This window comes from Mycetomoellerius zeteki, unplaced genomic scaffold (assembly GCF_001594055.1).
Source record: "Mycetomoellerius zeteki isolate Tzet28-1 unplaced genomic scaffold, Tzet1.0 scaffold64, whole genome shotgun sequence".
Classification (NCBI taxonomy): Eukaryota; Metazoa; Arthropoda; class Insecta; order Hymenoptera; family Formicidae; genus Mycetomoellerius; species Mycetomoellerius zeteki.
Genome location: NW_017257654.1, coordinates 416129 through 435171, shown reverse-complemented (window position 1 = coordinate 435171; position 19043 = coordinate 416129). Strand labels below are relative to the sequence as shown.

The 19043-nt window shown below is 35.0% G+C and overlaps 3 protein-coding genes across 3 annotated transcripts; all 3 read left to right on the top strand.

Moving 5' to 3' along the window:
* The first annotated feature begins 3875 nt into the window (after positions 1–3875).
* On the top strand, positions 3876–10128 carry LOC108728719 (uncharacterized). The gene is made up of 7 exons (XM_018457454.1): positions 3876–3900; positions 7893–8059; positions 8312–8557; positions 8904–9085; positions 9161–9391; positions 9451–9974; positions 10090–10128. Exons 2-7 carry the CDS (start codon positions 7932–7934, stop codon positions 10126–10128), a joined length of 1350 nt encoding a protein of 449 aa, XP_018312956.1. The 5' UTR covers positions 3876–3900; positions 7893–7931.
* Positions 9974–12439, top strand: LOC108728828 (pre-mRNA-splicing factor 38B). The gene is made up of 4 exons (XM_018457621.1): positions 9974–11430; positions 11491–11781; positions 11884–12211; positions 12362–12439. Coding segments are annotated over exons 1-4 (1665 nt in total). The 5' UTR covers positions 9974–10385; the 3' UTR covers positions 12363–12439.
* On the top strand, positions 12362–18687 carry LOC108728718 (uncharacterized). The gene is made up of 11 exons (XM_018457453.1): positions 12362–12606; positions 12925–13187; positions 13408–13430; positions 13477–13554; positions 13630–14643; positions 14727–14870; positions 15013–15126; positions 15221–15382; positions 15468–15677; positions 15825–16077; positions 16511–18687. Exons 1-11 carry the CDS (start codon positions 12362–12364, stop codon positions 18685–18687), a joined length of 4683 nt encoding a protein of 1560 aa, XP_018312955.1.
* The last annotated feature ends 356 nt before the right edge of the window (positions 18688–19043 follow it).

The following is a 19043-nucleotide window of genomic DNA, read 5'->3' as shown; positions in this document are numbered from 1 at the left end:
TAAAAATTCTTGTAAAATATATTTGAATAGAAATATGTTTCAATAAAATAACATTGCAATCGATAGAATATATTTATACTTTAGATTTATTCTTGTTCCTGTTAGGTGTTGTTTTAGTGAAACATATTTTTATATTAATATTGTATAAGAATTTTTATCATATATTTTCTTGCTTCTGACGTCACAATCTGAGATAACAGTGATGAGTGAAAGAGCCTTAATAATTAATTATTAACAAATATGGATTGTTTCCTTATTATGATGCTACAGTCGATTTATTTAACAGTGCAATGATTTTTTTTAAATATATCTTATTCATAGATTTCTCTTTTTTTCAATGTATCTAAAATTATGATATAATTTTTTTCGAAGTCTACGCTCCCTCGAGTGAGGACGATTAGCCCAAATTCGTCTGTGAGAATACTAACAAGGCTAGCTATATAAGAATCGATTATTCATCTAGTATTCGATATGATATTCCTTATTTTCCCGTTCATTCGCGTGCGAAACGTACCTACGTGCGAAAATTAACATGAAATCTATTTCACACACTTACGAGATTCGACCTCTGTAGACTTCGGATATTTCTTGCGAGAGCTGCGAGCGTCGTAACGAAATTCCTTTATGCAAGAAGTTTTCGTTCATACGCCGAAAATAAACTCGTCTAATCCTAAGAGAGACGTTGCGAGCGCGCGTGTTATATTTCACAGGTGTGTTTTAATCTCCAACGTTCTCGAGATGGCTTAAGTTTACTGTCGTCCTCAGTAATTTAGAGATGTCTTGTATAATACGAGTTCGCGCCGATTTTCTTTAGATATAATTTAATCGAAAGGAATCCTTCGATATCCACGGATAGCGGATTTATCATTTCAGTGATTAATTGAATGCCCGTGAGTATCGCTGAACATGTAATGACTGGTTTTAACAAACGTCACTCTCTTTGTTGAGTGAAAGATAAAAAAAGACTGATGGAAATGCGGCAGCGGGAAGATATGCGCATTTATGGAAATCGATAACCGATGCGAAACAATCGGTGCTCGATCGAAATTTGTTATGCGAGACGTCAATGGACGCAATTCAATCGGCACAGCGTGACATAGATCGTTTTCGCGAACGTTATCGTCAATGGCGCGCGCATGAGTGTGCGTTCGAAAACGAGTTGCTAATCCAGCGCACACTGCAAAATACCAGGTAAAAAGAGCCGCAATCGTATAGTAAGTGACGTGCCAATCTCTGTTTGCATTATATTCTCTCGTTCATGAAATCTCCGTTTTAAATTGTATACCTAAAAATCATGATTCGAATACTTGAGCTGCAAATTTAGCATTACATATCAAAAGTATTCAAATAAAAATAATTAAAGATAGTATATGTATATAATATTTACTTCTATCTTTGAGAGGCATATACATACAAATGATTGTTAGATGAAAGGTAACCGAATTAGAAAATTTCCTAAGAAATAAATTGATTTAAAATTAATTCATTTAGCTATTCGTTATTTAATTATATACACGGAGAGAATTTTCTTTTAAAATTTACTCTGAAAATATGTAGTTTTGTGGTACAATACAATATTTTAAAGATTTTTACCATGCACTTTAATAAAATTGATCAAACTTATTTTATACTTTATTGTAGTTTTATTAATGAATGAGAGAGATTTACATTAAAATTCTTGTTGAAATACAATGTTGTCCCACGATTGTCATATTTTCAGGGTAAATTCTAAGGTTCTTTCCGTGTAGGTATAAAATTGTCTACGGTTATATTCAGTTATATTCTTCATTTGAACTTTCTTTCACTCTCTTATTCTGAAGAGAAAATTGGAAGATTATTGAGACTAATTCCGAAAGAGTATTGCTCTTCTTCGTAGAAAATCGCACGAGGATCACGCTCGAGGAAATCGAAACGTCTTCGTCGTGATGTCTTCGTAAACACACAGTCGATGAGAGACGTGGTGAACACGAACGAATGGGAACAAGGCCGTCATCACAGGAAGAGACGGAGTCGAGATTACCAGCGCGCTTCGTTTTCCTTCCTTTCGTTCTCCTTTTCCGCGTCCGCCACCCTCCGCATTCAAACGTGAAGTTATCAGGGCTAATTTTCCGCCTTTGTCGCGCCCCTCGGTGGCCACCAGCCGGTTCATTATTCGAATCTAGCGACCACTGTTTTTAATAACCTAATGGCTCTTACGCGGTATATTATATCGCCACTCTTCTCATCTATCGCCCCCTTCTCTGCTCCCTCCAACCGGCGCCGTCCTTCGTTGCTTTTTCGTTAGCCCGCTTCTTTATTCACGATCCTTGACGAAACGATGAAACATCCAACTCTCCTACCATTCGTTCGCTCATGGCATTGTAACGATACTCTCGTGCGGCGGTGACTCTCTCGGACTCGCATTCCACCGGGAGAGATTACGGCGAACGAGAAACCCTCCTGAAAATCTTCCCTGACTTTCCCCTTCGTGCGATCCTGGAGAACGGAACGATCGCTTAGGCCTTTATTCCTTGCGCTTTTGTTGAATGGCGATCCTCTGCGGTTTTTGTCTCAGCGAATAATCGAAGGAGAGATGGGTTTGCGAACGTTGGAGATATTAGACACAAATAAAGAATAAAGACACTCGAGTTATTGTTAATCGCGCAATTGGTCTCGTTTCTTGAGTGATTGATCATTGTGCGAAGATGCGAATTATCAATAACGCGAATAAGTCGATAGGAAGAAATTAGGAACAATTCTTCTCACCGACAATTCTCTTTGATTCAGATCATTTATTTCCTTGATAAATATTGGGCATAAGCGATGGTATCAATCGCGGTACGTTTGCCCGCTTCCGGTTGCAAGAAGGTTTCGTTTTTCACACTTTGCGAAGAAGTCGAACTAGACGCAGAGCTCCCGCGGCGAGTAATACGACTGATTACGATTCAGAATGCGAGGGCGATGATATTTCACTTCTTTTTCGAGGCTTTACGATCGGACGTTTTTAATTTCCCGCCGTGCGCTCCGGCGAGAGGCCCAAGCCGAATGCAAATTGTGACAGGAAAGTTATGCGCGACCGTGAAATTAATGTCTTTCCGAGATCGGGACTTAATAACCCGTTATATACTTCGCGTGCCACACACATACACGCGTATGCAATTCTGCTAGCGGATTTATGAAGTGACGAAGTCTCTCGCGCGCGTTTGCTTGCTAAATTGAATTCGACTTGCCCCATTTCTTTGGCTCGTATAAATCATCAGGGAATCGATCGCCGATATTTTCGTTTAAATCTCTAATACGTATCTAGTATTTGTTAAATTTTGCATCTACTGCACTGTACGATTAAATTATTATAATATCCTAATGAATAATGTACGTAGATTACATATATTTATTGCTGAAACTAATTTTGAGATATCATATCGGTTATTTGCTACAACAACGACATAATTATGATTTTTCAGTTGTTTGCATAAAAGAACGAAACATAAAGAAAAAAAAGAAAAACATATAAATAAAAATAAAATTTAAAAATGTATATCCTCTTATTTCTCTATCATTAATTATTACTTCAAAATTGCATTTTAAAATTAAAATATAAAATTTTAATGATGAAATTTAAAATATTCAAATTTATTTTCTGAAAAACTTCGTCTTTTGATTTGTGTCGTTGTAGCAAATGACAGATATTAACTTATAATATTTTACAGCATGAAACGAACAGCCAGATCGTCCTCTCTTTCACTATTTTGCCTTCAAGCATGTCTCGTGATCTACGTCCTTTCCATCATTTCTACGTTCAGCTTGGCAAAAGTTAGCAAACACGATCAAAGCAAAGCAACATACATGAAGGAAAGATTCGATTCGATTAAAAATTCAAAAAAATCGACCATTTCTCCACATCAACATGAAAATAATAAGGTTAATCAAAATATATTTATGTAATCAAAACTATTTTGATATTTCATCAATCAATCTAGAATGATCCTTTTTGTTACTTGATGATGCACGCAATTTTTTGATAAAAATTTTCTACAAGATTTCACAAAGCGAGTGTATCATCATGATTGATAAGAGAAATATCTGAATCGGCCGAGAGCGACATACGACGACAGATTCTGTTCTCAAAAACGTTTTTTTAATATTTCAAGCGTTAATTTCTTTTGGCGGGAGACATACGGAAACGCCGCAGAGCATCTCTTCCGCCAGCTCTCAGTCTTTATGTCGAGTGACAAAATGACAAAGGGTTGGTCGCCCCGGGCCAGCGATATTACCATTTCCGTTTCGGAACTATGCGAACTGTCGTCTATCGTTCCTCTCTTCGGTCGCGTATTGCGGCCGAAAATGCCTTGTGATTGATTATGCCCGCCGCACTTTCGGTACTCGACTCCCGCAACGGCCGATTGATGGAGAACTTGCGAAAAGGATCGTCACGCTTGCAAACGGAATCAGAATGTCGTAAAATATTATATTATGTTAGTACGTTTTCTAAAAATACACGGAGAGAAAAGATTAGAAGTATTAGCCATAAATATGGTTAATTCAGTCATATTATATGCTTAAGCCACTACCATACCGTATTAATATTGCAACTATACAATTATGGATAACTTAACTTTCTTAATGATAGCATATCTATCAGTTTAGATTGAGATTCCCAAATTCTTCTAATTTATATAAATTGTCGCAATAGCGTAATTGTACCGTATTACTAGTTGGACATGTAATAGTATAATTCCACTATATATACTATATAATACAATCCCTCAGAAAGTATGATTGGAATAGCCATACTACATATATAATCAATACCTACAAGAGAATATGGTTAGAATAATCATATCATGTAATCTTTATTATGTGATATTACCATATAATCTTTATTATACCATATAATCTTTATTATGTGATCTAACTAATCTTGTTTTAGTGCATAAATTCAATAAATATTCCAATACCATATTCATTGAATTTATGCACTAAAACAAGATAGATCACATAATACAAATTAGCTAGGTTGTCATAATAAAAATTAGCTAGGTTAAGGATCTCACATTTCATTCACTGATTACTAGCATATTTTGACACTGATATTAGAGATTCACTGATTCAGATTTAGAGAGTATAGTCCTTAAACAATATGAAAAATACAATGTAAATGTAATTATACATATTTACATTATGCAGAAAATGTCTCACAAAATAACGCCGCAACTCGTGCATAATGCGTTGACAAAAACATGATCACAGGTATGAGTCATTTGTTTAAATCAGGTTGGGCGCGTTCTATTCAAAGTATATGTATGGCTAAATTGATCATACTTGTATACTCGAAACACGTAAAACTGCAGTAGGCATATATATATATGTATATGTCTACATACATAATATTTTATTTATGCCTTAAAAAGATACTTTAGCTAGCATGAACGTATTTTAATTTATAAAATCAGCAATTATTTCGAGGACTTAATATAGCTATACCATCATACTCGTGCAATTTATAATGTGCTTCATCTGACCATATCTATTTAGAAATAATCGTATAGTTGCATTTCACATATCGACTGATTAATGTATTTATTGAGATCGCTGTTATATGCAAAAAATATAGTATTATGAATTAACCTTTAACTATATTCGTATGGTTATGAATCCCTTATGATTTCTCTTCGTGTAGAAAACAAATAAAATAATTCAAAGACATCACAAATAATTCAAATTATATAACGAAATAGTAAAATACAATTTTTCCCCGTACTATAGTATTTTTATAAAAAAAATTTGATTATATCATTTGATTGTATCGTAAGGTAATTTTATACAATATGGTCTATCTAAGCGTTGCGATTTTTATTGAGTCAAATATTGAAAATATTTAATTGAAAACTAGTCAAATTCAAAATAGGAAAACATTTCTGAATATAAATTGCAAATATGAGACATTCTCAATATTTACATTCGTTTAGTAAAAATTTAACTATCTATGTAATTATCTACAAACAGCAAATAGACCGTACTTGGCAGTCACGTTATAATATAGGACAAAATCACTAGTTGTGTGTGGATCATTCTTTAAAAAAGAATTCATATTTTTATTCAGAACAATATCAAACAATTAATAAAATATTTAATAGTCATAATTGATCATAAAGATTACATTATGTATGATTTTATTTCATTTCATTACCATTTTATATGTTTTAATTTGAATTAAATAAAATAATAAAAATTACCCACAATTAGACCCCACGTACTGCGGATAAATTCACCAAATCCTTTTTGATGCTGTTATTATATTATAAAAATAATAAAAATAATAAAAATTATTTGCACTGCATATCGTAATATATATAACGAAATTATAATTGATGATCCACATCTAGTTCTAGGATCTAATTGTGGATCATGATGCAATTTTAACACATCCAAATTTATTTAAAATTAGTGACAGTTAAAAATCAATAATTTAAAAAAAATTAATGCAAATTAAACATTTATAGCAATAAAACAGTTAAATTACGAATAGTAGTACTTTTTGCATATAGACATGTATACTATTTTATATTCTGATACTTTAAACAAATAAATCTTTTCGAGATGGCATCATTTGTAAGATTTGACACAAGTTTTTAAATATTTTTATAACAAATTTAACAATAAAAAGATCGTTATAGCATAGTAATTACTAAACCAACACATTTAATCTCAACTGAGCATAACATTAATTTTTTCTATGAAATCTAATGCTATTTACTACTTACTATAAAAACCATAAGGCAATTCTTACACTAATATTACACTTTGAATGAATTTTTAAAGATACATACGTTATATAAAACCGCGGTTAGTTAACCGTGGTTAGTTAACCACGCACATTTAGTTAGTTAACGACATCAATAACATTTATAGCGCTGTTCCTAATAAATTAAATTCAATTGACACTTGAAAGAGATAAAACAAATGCTAAAGAATCTTATGATACGTACCATTTAATGGAAAATACTATAATTATTTAAATATAAAAAATGACCCAGAACTAATGCCTGATCCACATCTGGTACTTTTACTCTACCTTATAATTTATAATACACACTTATGCGTTCTAATAAAATTAGACATCTTTCAACCAACAAAGACATTTCATCATCGTAGGCAGTTTAATAAAAAGAATTCTAGTATACACACATACAGCTCTAGCTACGTTAGGTCGAAAGGCAGACCGAGGGTGAGACGGAAGGCGAGTCTTTATTTAGTTAAATGCCGCGTATAATTGAGTGTAAGATCTTTTTTTGTTCGGCAAACCAACCGCAACGTCGTGTCCTACCGCGAAACCACTGCGTCGCGTCGCGAGGCTCAAGTTTTCCACCCCTTTTCCGCAGCGCGCTAGCTGCCGGTGGTGGCTGCCAGCCACCTGATGGCACAAGGGCCCACCGGGAATGAGATGCAGATTGCCAGAGGCCACTTCAGCCACGCTGGGGGGAGTGAATTTTTAATAATACCGCGCCCCGTGCCCGCGACTCCCGGATGTAGAATCCCATTGTTTCGGCCGCACGAGCGCGTCAGAAAAAGGACGAGGCGAAATAGTATGTACGCGATGCGTTACGGGACATCCACACAGCATTATTATAACGCGCTAACGTGTCGGTGCGGGTGGTAGGAAGGGATTGTCAGCGACAGGATATTCCGCCGTCTTCGTAGCAAGAATGCTGCAGCAGAATGTTCAAAGCTCGTGGTACATTTAAGAATACGAGTCGCTTATGCAAGTGTTAATTTTCTCGTTCCTTTTCTGTCTCTTTCTCTTTTATAGGTATTATTCTACAGACTATTTTTCTGGTGCTCAGTAAAAATACAGAAAATTAATATATGTCAATTAGCTTATTAAACTGTAATATTGTCTTTTAAACATATAGATTGACGGCAACCGAAGTTATTCCACGAATAAATCTGTGATGATCCACGATGAGAAAAATAGCGCGGCTCTAAATAGATTTCTAGAAGATGTTCTAAATGCGCAGAACGATTTGAAGTGGATAGATCACGTCACACGTCATATTAGTCATAGAACACACCTAAATGAGTAAGAGCCTAGATATAAGTTATGTTGCTTGTTACTGTAACAAGAAAGAAAAAAGTAAAATAAAAAGTAAAATAAATTCAATAGGAATTGTTACTAAGCTTAACTCAATTTCCATAAATTTTAATCGCTAGAAGTGTCTACTTCAATTGGAAAAAGTTACCAATAACCTCGATCTATATATTTGCATTCTACAGTGATTTAGAAACGCGCCAATTTTTATTGAGTGATTTAATAGGAATATTTCCGATACAGTCCGCTGGCGCATACAAACCAGCACTCTACGGTATCCATCAACACAAGGAATATCCTGGAACGGGATGATATTGGTTATGGAAGTAGGTTACGCGGCAAGAGGGGCTTCGATCGGAATTATGAAACGATGTGGATACTGCAGAAGAATTATGGACGAAAGAGTACTCGCGATATACCTCAAAGAGTCTATCTAGATAATGATATGACATTTAATGCTGATAACACTTTTTATCAATCAGATGGCACGTAAGAACGGAATAATATTAATATATTACAAAATTATAATTTATTTTGGGGTTTAAATAAAATCTAAAAAAATTATCTACATGAACATCTAAAAATCAATAAAATATTTTTAGTGTTAAAGTAACATTTTATTTTTATTTTTCAAATCGTAATCTTTCTAAAACGATATATTTTCATTGCTATAAATACGCTCATACAGATAAAAATAACAATTTACATATAATTTATAAGATTATTTGACTTGAATTAATGGACTACATTTTTCATACTTGTACGTAACAAATCTTCTAAAAGCTAGTATGTTTCTTAGTAGACAGATAGAAATTCATTCCACCCTTGAGTGTAGGTTAGATAGAGCTGTCTACGAAAAAGGAACGATGGTCGATCAGCCATTGAAAGATTGGACTGAAAAGAAGAATTTCCATTCCTCGCGCGACTGGTCGAATTCTAATGAGAATCCCAAAGTGACTAACGGCGAAAATACATGGCTTCGAGATTACGAATCTTCTGAAAATCTCGTTAATTCTGGTATTATCAAAATAATTAAAATATGTTAAAAATGTTGACTTAATTTTGAATAACATGTCAAACATGATCTCTTAGATTCGAGCAAAGACGAAAAGTTACAGACTGACCTGCAGGATCAATTCGAAGTATCGTTGCACGATCCAATATATGCAAATGATTTAACCGCTTTGCGGAGATCTCCAGTTGCAATAAAAAATGGCAAAACCCGAAATGTACCGCTATCATTGGAATCTTTGAAAAGAACTGTATTAGAATTAAGAAATAGTTTGATGTTGGGTTATAAAAAGAGAAATATAATACCGAAAAGTAATAATTACGATTAACATTATCATTATTACTGTCATTACTATAATCAACTTTTTCAGGAGAATCTAATTGGCGGGATGAGCCAAGATCGACAGCTGAAATGTACAATTTTGGGGGAGATCTTGACAACTATCTTGATGAAGAAACAATGCGGAAGCTAAAAAAAGCAAAAACTGTAGATAACGAAAATGAAGATGACTCAAAACTTTTTCAGGGAGTAGAGTTTGGAGAAGCATATTTTGGGAGACGAAATTCGAAAGAATCACATGATCGCAGTAAACGTAACAGAAGGAGTTTTGTCGTAGATTCAAATTACACAAATCATCAGAAAGATATTCCTGAAAATAACCGCTATCGAAAAATTGAAATAATTAATAACGTTCTCAAAAATGTAACTACAATACAAAATATTGAAGAAGTTGTTACTGAATTATATTCTAGTTATCTCAGCAACGACGGAAAAAATTCGGTGAACACTTCAAATAAGATGAATATTACCGATTCGCAAAATTCTTTAGATAAAGGATTTTTTTCAAGTAATCATTTCAATAATTTAACGATTATTCCATCAACAGCTAACAAAGCAAATATTTTTGAACTGGAATATTCTTCAAATACAGAACTATATTTAAATAATCATTTCTTCGATAACAAATCATTATTTGTCATAAAAACGGACTTACAAACGCATTTACCAGAATGTATTACCAAAAATGAAGTTCCTAAAGCAAGCTTGAAGAAAATTGGTCAACATTCCACAATTAAAAGGATATTAAAAATTGATCACACAGCGGAAAATCGTACTAACTCCCCCGATTTCGAAAAAAACGCATTCACTAATTTGATAGTTTTTTCAATAAACGATGATTCTAGGAAATCCCTGAAAAATCGAAGTGGCGGAGAAAAATTAGGATTCGGGGCGCAGAAAATATCGCGACTCAGCATAGATGATGAACAATCGAAGGGCGTGGAAAAGGAGTTTCCCCGGGGAAATATGTCGTATGGGTTCGGTATCGGGACAAATGAATCATGGAGCTGTGTCGTCACAACCGTAGCCGCGAAAGAAAGAGAGATTGAGGCAAACGGAACGCAAAACCGCGAGCCGATACCCGGTGTCATCAAAATATTTGAGCCTCGAGGGCGTCTATATCAAAAGCAGGAGGCAGAGACAACGGCGAGATTGTCTCGGCAAATGGGAAAAGACGGTACGTCCGTGGCGAAGATAAAGACGAACGAAGATAAAGTCGACGAATCAAGAAATACAAATGCAAGGGAAGACTCTTTGACTTCGCTGATTGATTCTGTCACCAATGCGACAATGAAACCGGAAACCGTATATATAAATACATCTGAGACTGATGAATCGATAATACTGAAAGATCTCACTTCGGTGACTGTAGACAACGATTTGCGAAAGCAGCAACAGATGGTTCCGCCTCTAAGTGTCGAGAATAGGAACGCAAATAAATCGAATGGAAATTTGGATACTGATAAAATCGATATTCGTGTTCTCGGGTCAAACGGAAATGAGACTATGAATGTAAAGGAAGGTACTCGAACTATAATGGAAGCTCGCGAATATCACAAATCCGATAATAATTTACAGAGGAAATTATTATGGATTTCTACGATTTCAGTCGATGGCGAAATTGGAGATTCATCGATAAAGAACATGGTATCAGTTTTTAGTACTACGACTGAGAGTCATATTGAAAATGTGAATGAGAATCGACAGCAAAATAAAATAACCGATTCTGCAAACTTGGGAAAAATATTGACTAGAACTAAACGCGAAGATAAAGCTGAAGAAAGTCGTATTCAGGATGCTTTAAATTCTCAGATTGCGGAAACAAATCATAACGCTCGTTACAAACAATCTGTATATCCTTATAAAAATATTGACACCAATAATGAAGCAGAAAATACAGCAGAAAAAGAAGCGGCGATAAATTACGATGAGAATAATGAAGAATATCAAAATCAGAATGTTGAAGAACTTAAAGGGCTCTATAATGACAGAGAAGAAGATGTACTTGAAGGTATAAAAATTTGATGAATTTGCCGTTCTCATAGAAAATAACACAAAAGTAATGTATAAGACGTATTTACAGATAATGATAAAGGAATGGAAAGAAGAGAGGAACAATCTTCATTTAGACAGCAAATCGATCCTGTAAGAGCTAAAGTTGATATGTTGATTAAGCAAAAGCTTGATAAGAAAAAACACAAAGACAGTAGAAATGATAGAAGAAAGAGACATAGTATGTTAGACATGGTCGAGTATTACGATTATGATGATGACGAAGAACAAGAACGCGATCCTTCATTAAACGAGCAGGAAGCTGTAAATAAAGATAATAAATTTTCAATTAATGCGAAAATAAAGCGCGGTAAGAACGTAAGCATAATAAAATTCATACTAAAAAGCATGTAACTAAAAATACAGTAAATTTCTGAAACTAATTGGACATCGAAATTTTAATTGAGCGCAGCTGGCAAATCATCATGTAAGTCAGATGACTTAGGGAAAAAGAAGAATGAAAACGCTGAGACGGTAATGAAAGAAGAACTCAGAAAAGCAAAAGCAAAGAACAAAGAGCCAAAAGAAGAAATCGTCGTTGATCTTGGTGAACGTAAGAATAAGACTACGAAGAAAGATCAAAGTGATAGAAAGCCCCTCAGTTCGTTAGGATCTAGTTTCGAGAACGTGTTCAATGAGGAAAGACAATTATTGTCTAAGGGAAACTCGGAGAAAATTCGCCAAAGCAAAGATTTTGCGAATAATGTTTATCAAGAATCAGATGCCGCGAAATCAAAATGGTAAATAGAATTATTTTTCAAGCTAACAACAGTCACATACCTTGTTATTGATCGTTGTCATTAATAACACACATATATTATAAGATACCGTCTATTTTAATTATAAATTTATCACATGCATGCAATTTGATGCAAACGACCAAAAAATAGATGTCTGATAGGTTGGACCAATCGTTTGAGGATAGAAGCGCATCATCGAAAAAGAATTCAGAGTTATTATTAGAAGACAGTAAGAAAGAAACTTTGAATGAACCTTTGGAATACACATCCAATGCAGATGTAAATCCCAATGTTGCCAAAAATATTTTATTGGATATTCAGCCTATCAAGATTATGGATCAAAGTAAAGAATTGGAAACTTCAAAAGATTTCTATGAAGATTTTGGAAACGACCGGTACAAATGCTTTAAAAATTATGTTAACATTGCAACATATATAAAATATACATACATAATATTTCAAATAGTTAAAGAGTATTGCTTGATTTATGCGTAATTAACATGATGATAATTTGCAGAAATAGCTTATTTTAAACCCCTTATATTTTTTTCTACAATAATTAGAATATTTTATATATTTTAAATTAAAAATCAATTAATAAATATTAACTGAAGAAAATTTATAAATAAATTCTGCCAAAATTATTCGTTATGGTTACGTATACATACATGATTCACGAAATTGTGCAGATGTAATGTTTACCTTTTTTACAGATCAGAAGATTATTATTATCAAGAGAACGATGCAAACAATGTTGAGTTCCTATATGAAGAATTGAAGAACTTGTACGATTGGTCTGATGGCGAATTAAAGAGCAGACCCCGGTTCAGAGGCGATCAAAGACTACGCTATGAATCAAATGATATTCTTGATACAAATCCCTCTCAATTACAGCCATTGAACGATAGATTCCTCAGCTCGAGTCAAAACGACAAAACACAAAAGAGATTCCAGTCAATTGATGCATCTTTGATGAGTAAATATTGAATCCAATCATCAAGAAATAAAAAAATTCTTACTTATTTTCACTTTAATCAAATCTCTATCCATATGATTTTTTAACATTTAATATTAATCTTGATTTTAATGGCAAGTTTATTCCTTCATTTCTTTCTTCCTCTAGCTGTAGTTTTATTACAGTTATTTTTATAACGCTTATATAATGGCAATACTTTTACGAAATATTTGATTGATAGCTGTAGATTCGAATAGCACTCTGGCGAGCAATTATTTCGTACTTAAAGTCATGGATGATATGTTTAAAGGTGATACAGAGCAGAGCTCAACGGAGGAAAATTTACCGAGTTCATTTTCTATCAAAACAACTGCCAAGTCTACAGTATGTTTGTGATTATTATTTATGGCAACGTTATTTATACTTTTTGTGCACAACAATATGAAGTGATTAATTGATATAGGTTTCAGAAGGTAAAAATGTTCCGCTTCTCGAAGGACGGCAAATAATCGATACAGCTTCCGAGACTCCATACGAAAATACCATCGAGTCCAAAACACATGAATTACTGAAACAAAATCTAAATTTGGAGGAACAGGCGGCGATTAGTTTACAAGATTTACATGAGTCTTTTGTAGAATCTCCAGATTGGCATGATGATTTTAATGTAAAAGTCAGATTGGGCAGAGGACTGAAAGCTATAAACGATACAGTAATTTCGGACTTATTAGACGCAGACAATGCAACTTCTTTGCAAATCTGTCATGATAATTCATCGAAATCACAAAATTGGCACAATAATACAATCACGAATTCATTTAATATTTTTAATAATAATCATGGTGTACCTGATCGAAGGGCTAAAAATGTCCAAGAATCGATTTTAATAAATACGGTTAATATGGATGGTGATGATCTCGAAGCTGCCGAACAAAAATACGTAAATAATCAAACATCAAGAATTAGAAGAGCAGCTGTTTCGTACCGCACGTTTTACGACAACTTGAATCAAAATCAACATGATTACGATGAAACGAGCAGAAATCCAGGTAACCAGTTTCATCCTCCGAATATCGTCGAAAATCAGTTCGATGAAGCGTATGACGGATATGAGATTGGAAACTGGAACAGTGACACACAAGATCGTGATCGATACTCGAAAATCCTTCGAACCAATACTAGAAAGAAGGAGAAATCCGGAAAAGGAAATAAAAAGGATAAGCACTCCTCGAAAAAACACGCGAAGAAAAGTAGTTTGCACTCTTCTTCAAATAGAAACAGAAGACATCACATACAACGGTCTGATATGTCGAAGAATCGGGGTGATTTAAAGCAGAAGAACAAAGCAGAAGCATCTCCTTTGATTGGACGCACTAAAGTTCAGAAGAGTAAAACGGCCGAGCAAGGACTACTTCGTGCAAGAATGAACGAGGCACTGGGCAAAAAAGTGTTTTACGAGAATGCGGAGGATCAAAGTGTGAGTGAAAGGACAACCGTTGATCGCGTTGTAGATCGCGCGACTGGATTAAAAAGAGAAAAGAATTAAGGATGATTTTTCAGACAGTGAAGCCGGAGGTGGATGATGCACGCAGAAAGGAAATTACACTGCTCCTCGCAGCCGACAACATCGACGACGAATCGCAGATGGACGTGGCTCTTCACGGTGAACTAGCTGGAAAAATCGTCGAGCAAATATTCGAACAGGCAAGTAAAGGATCGTGTTGTGTGATATCAAAGCTATTTTCGATATCCTTTTTATCGAACACGAAAAATTATTTGACGCATAGAATATATATGGTCTTCTAACATAAAGATAATAATTATAATGATAATTATGATATTACAGGTCCAAAAAAATGATCGATTGAAGAGTGTTTTTGGTCCTGGACTTCATCGCGATCACAAAACAGAAGATGTGATAAGCGGTAACATTTATCAACAAGGACTCGACAAAGATGGAGTAATCGATATTTATCACGAGAGATTTGCGTGTATCGTGTATGACAGAAATTTTGGTGATTTCAAATTTTTAATTTTAAATTAATATGCTTTAGACGAATCACACGGAAATGATGATAAAGAAAGTTATGGGGCTCCTTGATACGCTAATTCTAAATGAAGTGCAAAAGAAAACTTGCGTTACTTTATCGCCGGATACGCGAGAATTTTTGGGCTGGATGCTGGAGATGGATCGAGAGGAGGAATTGTTGGAAGAGGTATGTAATCTCCGAGTGCATATTAATTATATCGTGCGATATAATTAATTCTCAATCAATTAATAAATGTTAATTTTGAATCCAGGCACCACTGCTGCCATTGGTCCGTGAGGAAATTATTCCAGAGCAAGACACAGGACGCAAATTCCTGTTTGACAGCACCTTCGGACAAGAGAGAGAAGGAAATATTAATGATCTACAGAAAAAAGTGAGAATATTGGAAACTCTTGTAAAAGAATATAACGCCCTGACTGCAAAAGAGAAAACAAAAGTTCAAACAGTCCACGACTATTTGGTAAGATTTTACGTATAAGTATAATGTATCACTATTTGATATTTGATTAGAAATGGTGATAAAATTTTATGTAAGACAAGAGATATTTCAAGAATATTACAAAAATATCTGAAAACTATATCAGAACAAAATTTTATGATTATTTAGATTCGGCAGTTAAACCTACTTTTGCAATACATCGAAGCGCGAGAAACTGTAGAAACAAAAGGAAAGCCTACATCAATGTTCGGCGCAGCTAGAGCTAGAACTGGAAATGTCTTACAATATCAAAGCGCAGTGCCTAATGCCATTAATGCAAGCCATTCGATGACAAAAGACGCATTGTCTTTGCCAATCGATACGCATAATCTTTTCCGGTTCAACAATTCATTTGAAACAATAGATAAACAGCTCCACGATAGTACGTAATATCTTTAGTGATTACATTTTGATTATTTTTAGTATCTTCTAAAAAAGATATTATACATATATTTGTTATTTCTAATTGACAGTTTAAGAATATCAAAATTTCGGCACATAAAATGCGGCAAATAAATGTTACGGGTGATATTCCTTTAATTATCGATATCGGGAAATTGATTATCGGAAATGTTTTCGGTCTAAATACCACGGCATGATAAACTATTTCTGCATCGAGTCAATAAAAAAAAAAATCATGGCGGTTTCGACTAAACTTTCATACTCGAGTAATTACGTCCGCATAATATCTGGTCCGAAAATAATACATATTCTGTAATAAAGGCAGTCAATTTGTTTTATTTATTATATTTTTAATATTTTCAGAAGAGTGTTTAAGTTAGCATAACAAATTTATGCTGTTTTAAAATTTCCAGGTCACGTTGCATTTGGTCGCAGAGAAACGCGCAGCATCGATAACATTCCACTGAAACGACGGCGACGTCGCAAAACGAAAGGCCAGAGGTTCCGCAATCAAAAGAAAAATGAAAATCATACACAGTCGAAGCAGAGACACAATGAGCATCGCAGACACCTAGATCACGTAGGATCATCTCTAAGACATAGAAAGTCGCGACAAAAACGCGCAAATCTCGAAGAAAACGATCAGGCTTCGCTTTATTATTTAGGTTACGAGAAGCCAAGAATTTACGATTCGTTCGATCTTCTCGATGCGAAGTTAAAAAGGAAGAAAAAAAAGAGGAAACGGGAATTAATCGATAAGAAAAACGCAGCAATCGAGACTGACAGGATACTCGATTTGTTACCAATAAAAGGAAAGAATCGCATGGAGGACGAAGTGATACTGCTCAACAAGCGAGAAGCCTGGAAAAGGGAGAACGAAGAACAGCTGGAGGAGGTTGCCTTTGGCAAAGACATGAGGAATAGCACAAAGAGGGAGAGAGAACGATTCGAGAAATTGACGGAAGGAGAACGTAAACCTCTCTCAATCAATGAGACGAACTCCAGAATGAAGCGAGAGGACATAATTCGCAGGACATCAATCGGCGAGAATACAGACCGTTCCAATAAATCTCATGCAGCATTCAAAATTCGTGATGGTGAATCATGGAATAATTCGCAAATAAATAATGTCAATGGCCTAAAAAGTGAGAATAAACTGGAATTGGTTGAGCGAAGAATCAATGTTTTCGCGGACAACAAAACCGATGCGGCAATTGATTTCGCGGCTACGGAAGTCAGCGCGGAAGAAAAGTTAGTGACAAATGCGGGAGCCAATAATCAGATTAAGGGAAAACTTCGTGCTATAAACCGTGAGACAAAAATTGACAAGGCGGACGGAAGTACGAGCTTTGTAAACTTGACGAGGAACGCGAAGCCTCGGGTCTCAGAGGAGCGACAGAAAGTTTCAGTAACGGAAAAAGAAGCAGATGATAACGCTGTAAAATTAAATCGTGCGACAAACTATCGACGTGAGGAAATAGATCCTGAAATCGAGTTGAAAAATCTGAGACAGGAAAGAGAGAAAAGAATTTATAACGTCGCAAACTGGAAAACTGGTGACTACTTTTACGATGATGATAATCTTTCTAGAAATAAATTAAGGGAAAAATATATGGCTAAGTTAGACGAACTGGGTGACCTGGATACGGATCCCGAGAATAATTTGGCGCTTCTGAGATTAAGAAATAATAAATGGTTGAATGACGTCGTCGAATGGAAGCTGCTGCCGATAATAAAACAATCTCCGTACGACGATTATGCCTTATCAAGAATTCATTTAATAGAAAAAGAAACACCTATATCAAGCAACATTAAACACATGCAACCTCAATCCAACTCTTATTTAAATAGCCTAAAATTTTGGCAACGGAAATATCGCAAAAGAAACAATGTTTTTGATATCTCACCTATACTTAAAATAACCGACAATGATCATTTTCCGCGCAGAATTCATCGGAAAGCGAAACGAGCGTCTGAGATAGCGAGATTCAAGGATTTACAGGTAGATCCCAAAATTATTTTTAAAGTTCAAAGACTATCTCGACCGTGGAACAACAAAAGATCGAACGGCGTTGCAAAATTTGGAATGCCTTTCGTATTGAAAGGTCCTAATCGCGAGTTCCGCGAAACACTTCGATCTCGCAATCATCCAGAGCTCGGCGATCGAGTAATCTACGATGCAGTCGGTCTGCAATTACCCGTTTGGCCGTATCAGTATTACGACGATTTTACGGATTCATCGACCTTTTACTTCGTCCCGAACATTCATGGGAGAGGCAACGAGATGTATCGATATCCCGCGGAAACGTATCTCGAATATGGTCCCTTTAAAAAACGCCGCTCTCACGACGCAAACCGGCGACTTGCAAAGCGAAATAGATTCCGCTTGAAAACCTCGGAAGCAGAAGATACCAATGATTTTCCGACGAATAATTTAACAAACAAGAGCTCAAAGTCCAGATTTTCACAAGAAAAGTTTCGCATGGAACCGGCCACAGCGACTGGTGAAGATTATTTCGTGTCCGGAGAGATAAAATACACAGGAAAGAATGCGATAACTAATGAAACAAAAACAAAATTGATAGAATAGACGAGGGGTGCGTTCCGAGTTACGCATGAAGTGCATGATGTATCGTTTTATCCTTCTTTATTAATTGGTAAACAACAAAGACAAATGATGCATCATGCGCTTCATGCGTAACTCGGAATGCATCCGAGATCTTCGATTGATGGGCAATAAAGGAATTTAGCTCAGCATAGATAATAATTATTTCTATATATTTAATATATATATTTAATGAAGATGATAATATATGAAAAAATAGATTAAGAAACTTGAGAAATGCCGTGAATTAATGTAACACGCGAAGAAAGGACGTCGCATTGTATTGCGCTGCATTTTCAGGTCAAATCGCGACGTGATAATTGTCAATGGGCGTCTAAATA

Excerpts from the sequence above, each read along its gene's own strand:
- LOC108728719 (XM_018457454.1), top strand. The coding sequence starts at position 7,932 with ATGATCCACGATGAGAAAAATAGCGCGGCTCTAAATAGATTTCTAGAA. Across the intron at positions 9,086-9,160 it reads TGAAAATCTCGTTAATTCTG|ATTCGAGCAAAGACGAAAAG; the intron begins GTATTATCAAAA and ends ATGATCTCTTAG. Across the intron at positions 9,975-10,089 it reads TTCCATCAACAGCTAACAAA|AATGTATTACCAAAAATGAA; the intron begins GCAAATATTTTT and ends CGCATTTACCAG.
- LOC108728828 (XM_018457621.1), top strand. The coding sequence starts at position 10,386 with ATGTCGTATGGGTTCGGTATCGGGACAAATGAATCATGGAGCTGTGTC. Across the intron at positions 11,431-11,490 it reads AGAAGAAGATGTACTTGAAG|ACGTATTTACAGATAATGAT; the intron begins GTATAAAAATTT and ends GTAATGTATAAG. Across the intron at positions 11,782-11,883 it reads TAATGCGAAAATAAAGCGCG|CTGGCAAATCATCATGTAAG; the intron begins GTAAGAACGTAA and ends AATTGAGCGCAG.
- LOC108728718 (XM_018457453.1), top strand. The coding sequence starts at position 12,362 with ATGTCTGATAGGTTGGACCAATCGTTTGAGGATAGAAGCGCATCATCG. Across the intron at positions 13,555-13,629 it reads AACTGCCAAGTCTACAGTAT|GTTTCAGAAGGTAAAAATGT; the intron begins GTTTGTGATTAT and ends TAATTGATATAG. Across the intron at positions 14,644-14,726 it reads AGAATGCGGAGGATCAAAGT|ACAGTGAAGCCGGAGGTGGA; the intron begins GTGAGTGAAAGG and ends ATGATTTTTCAG.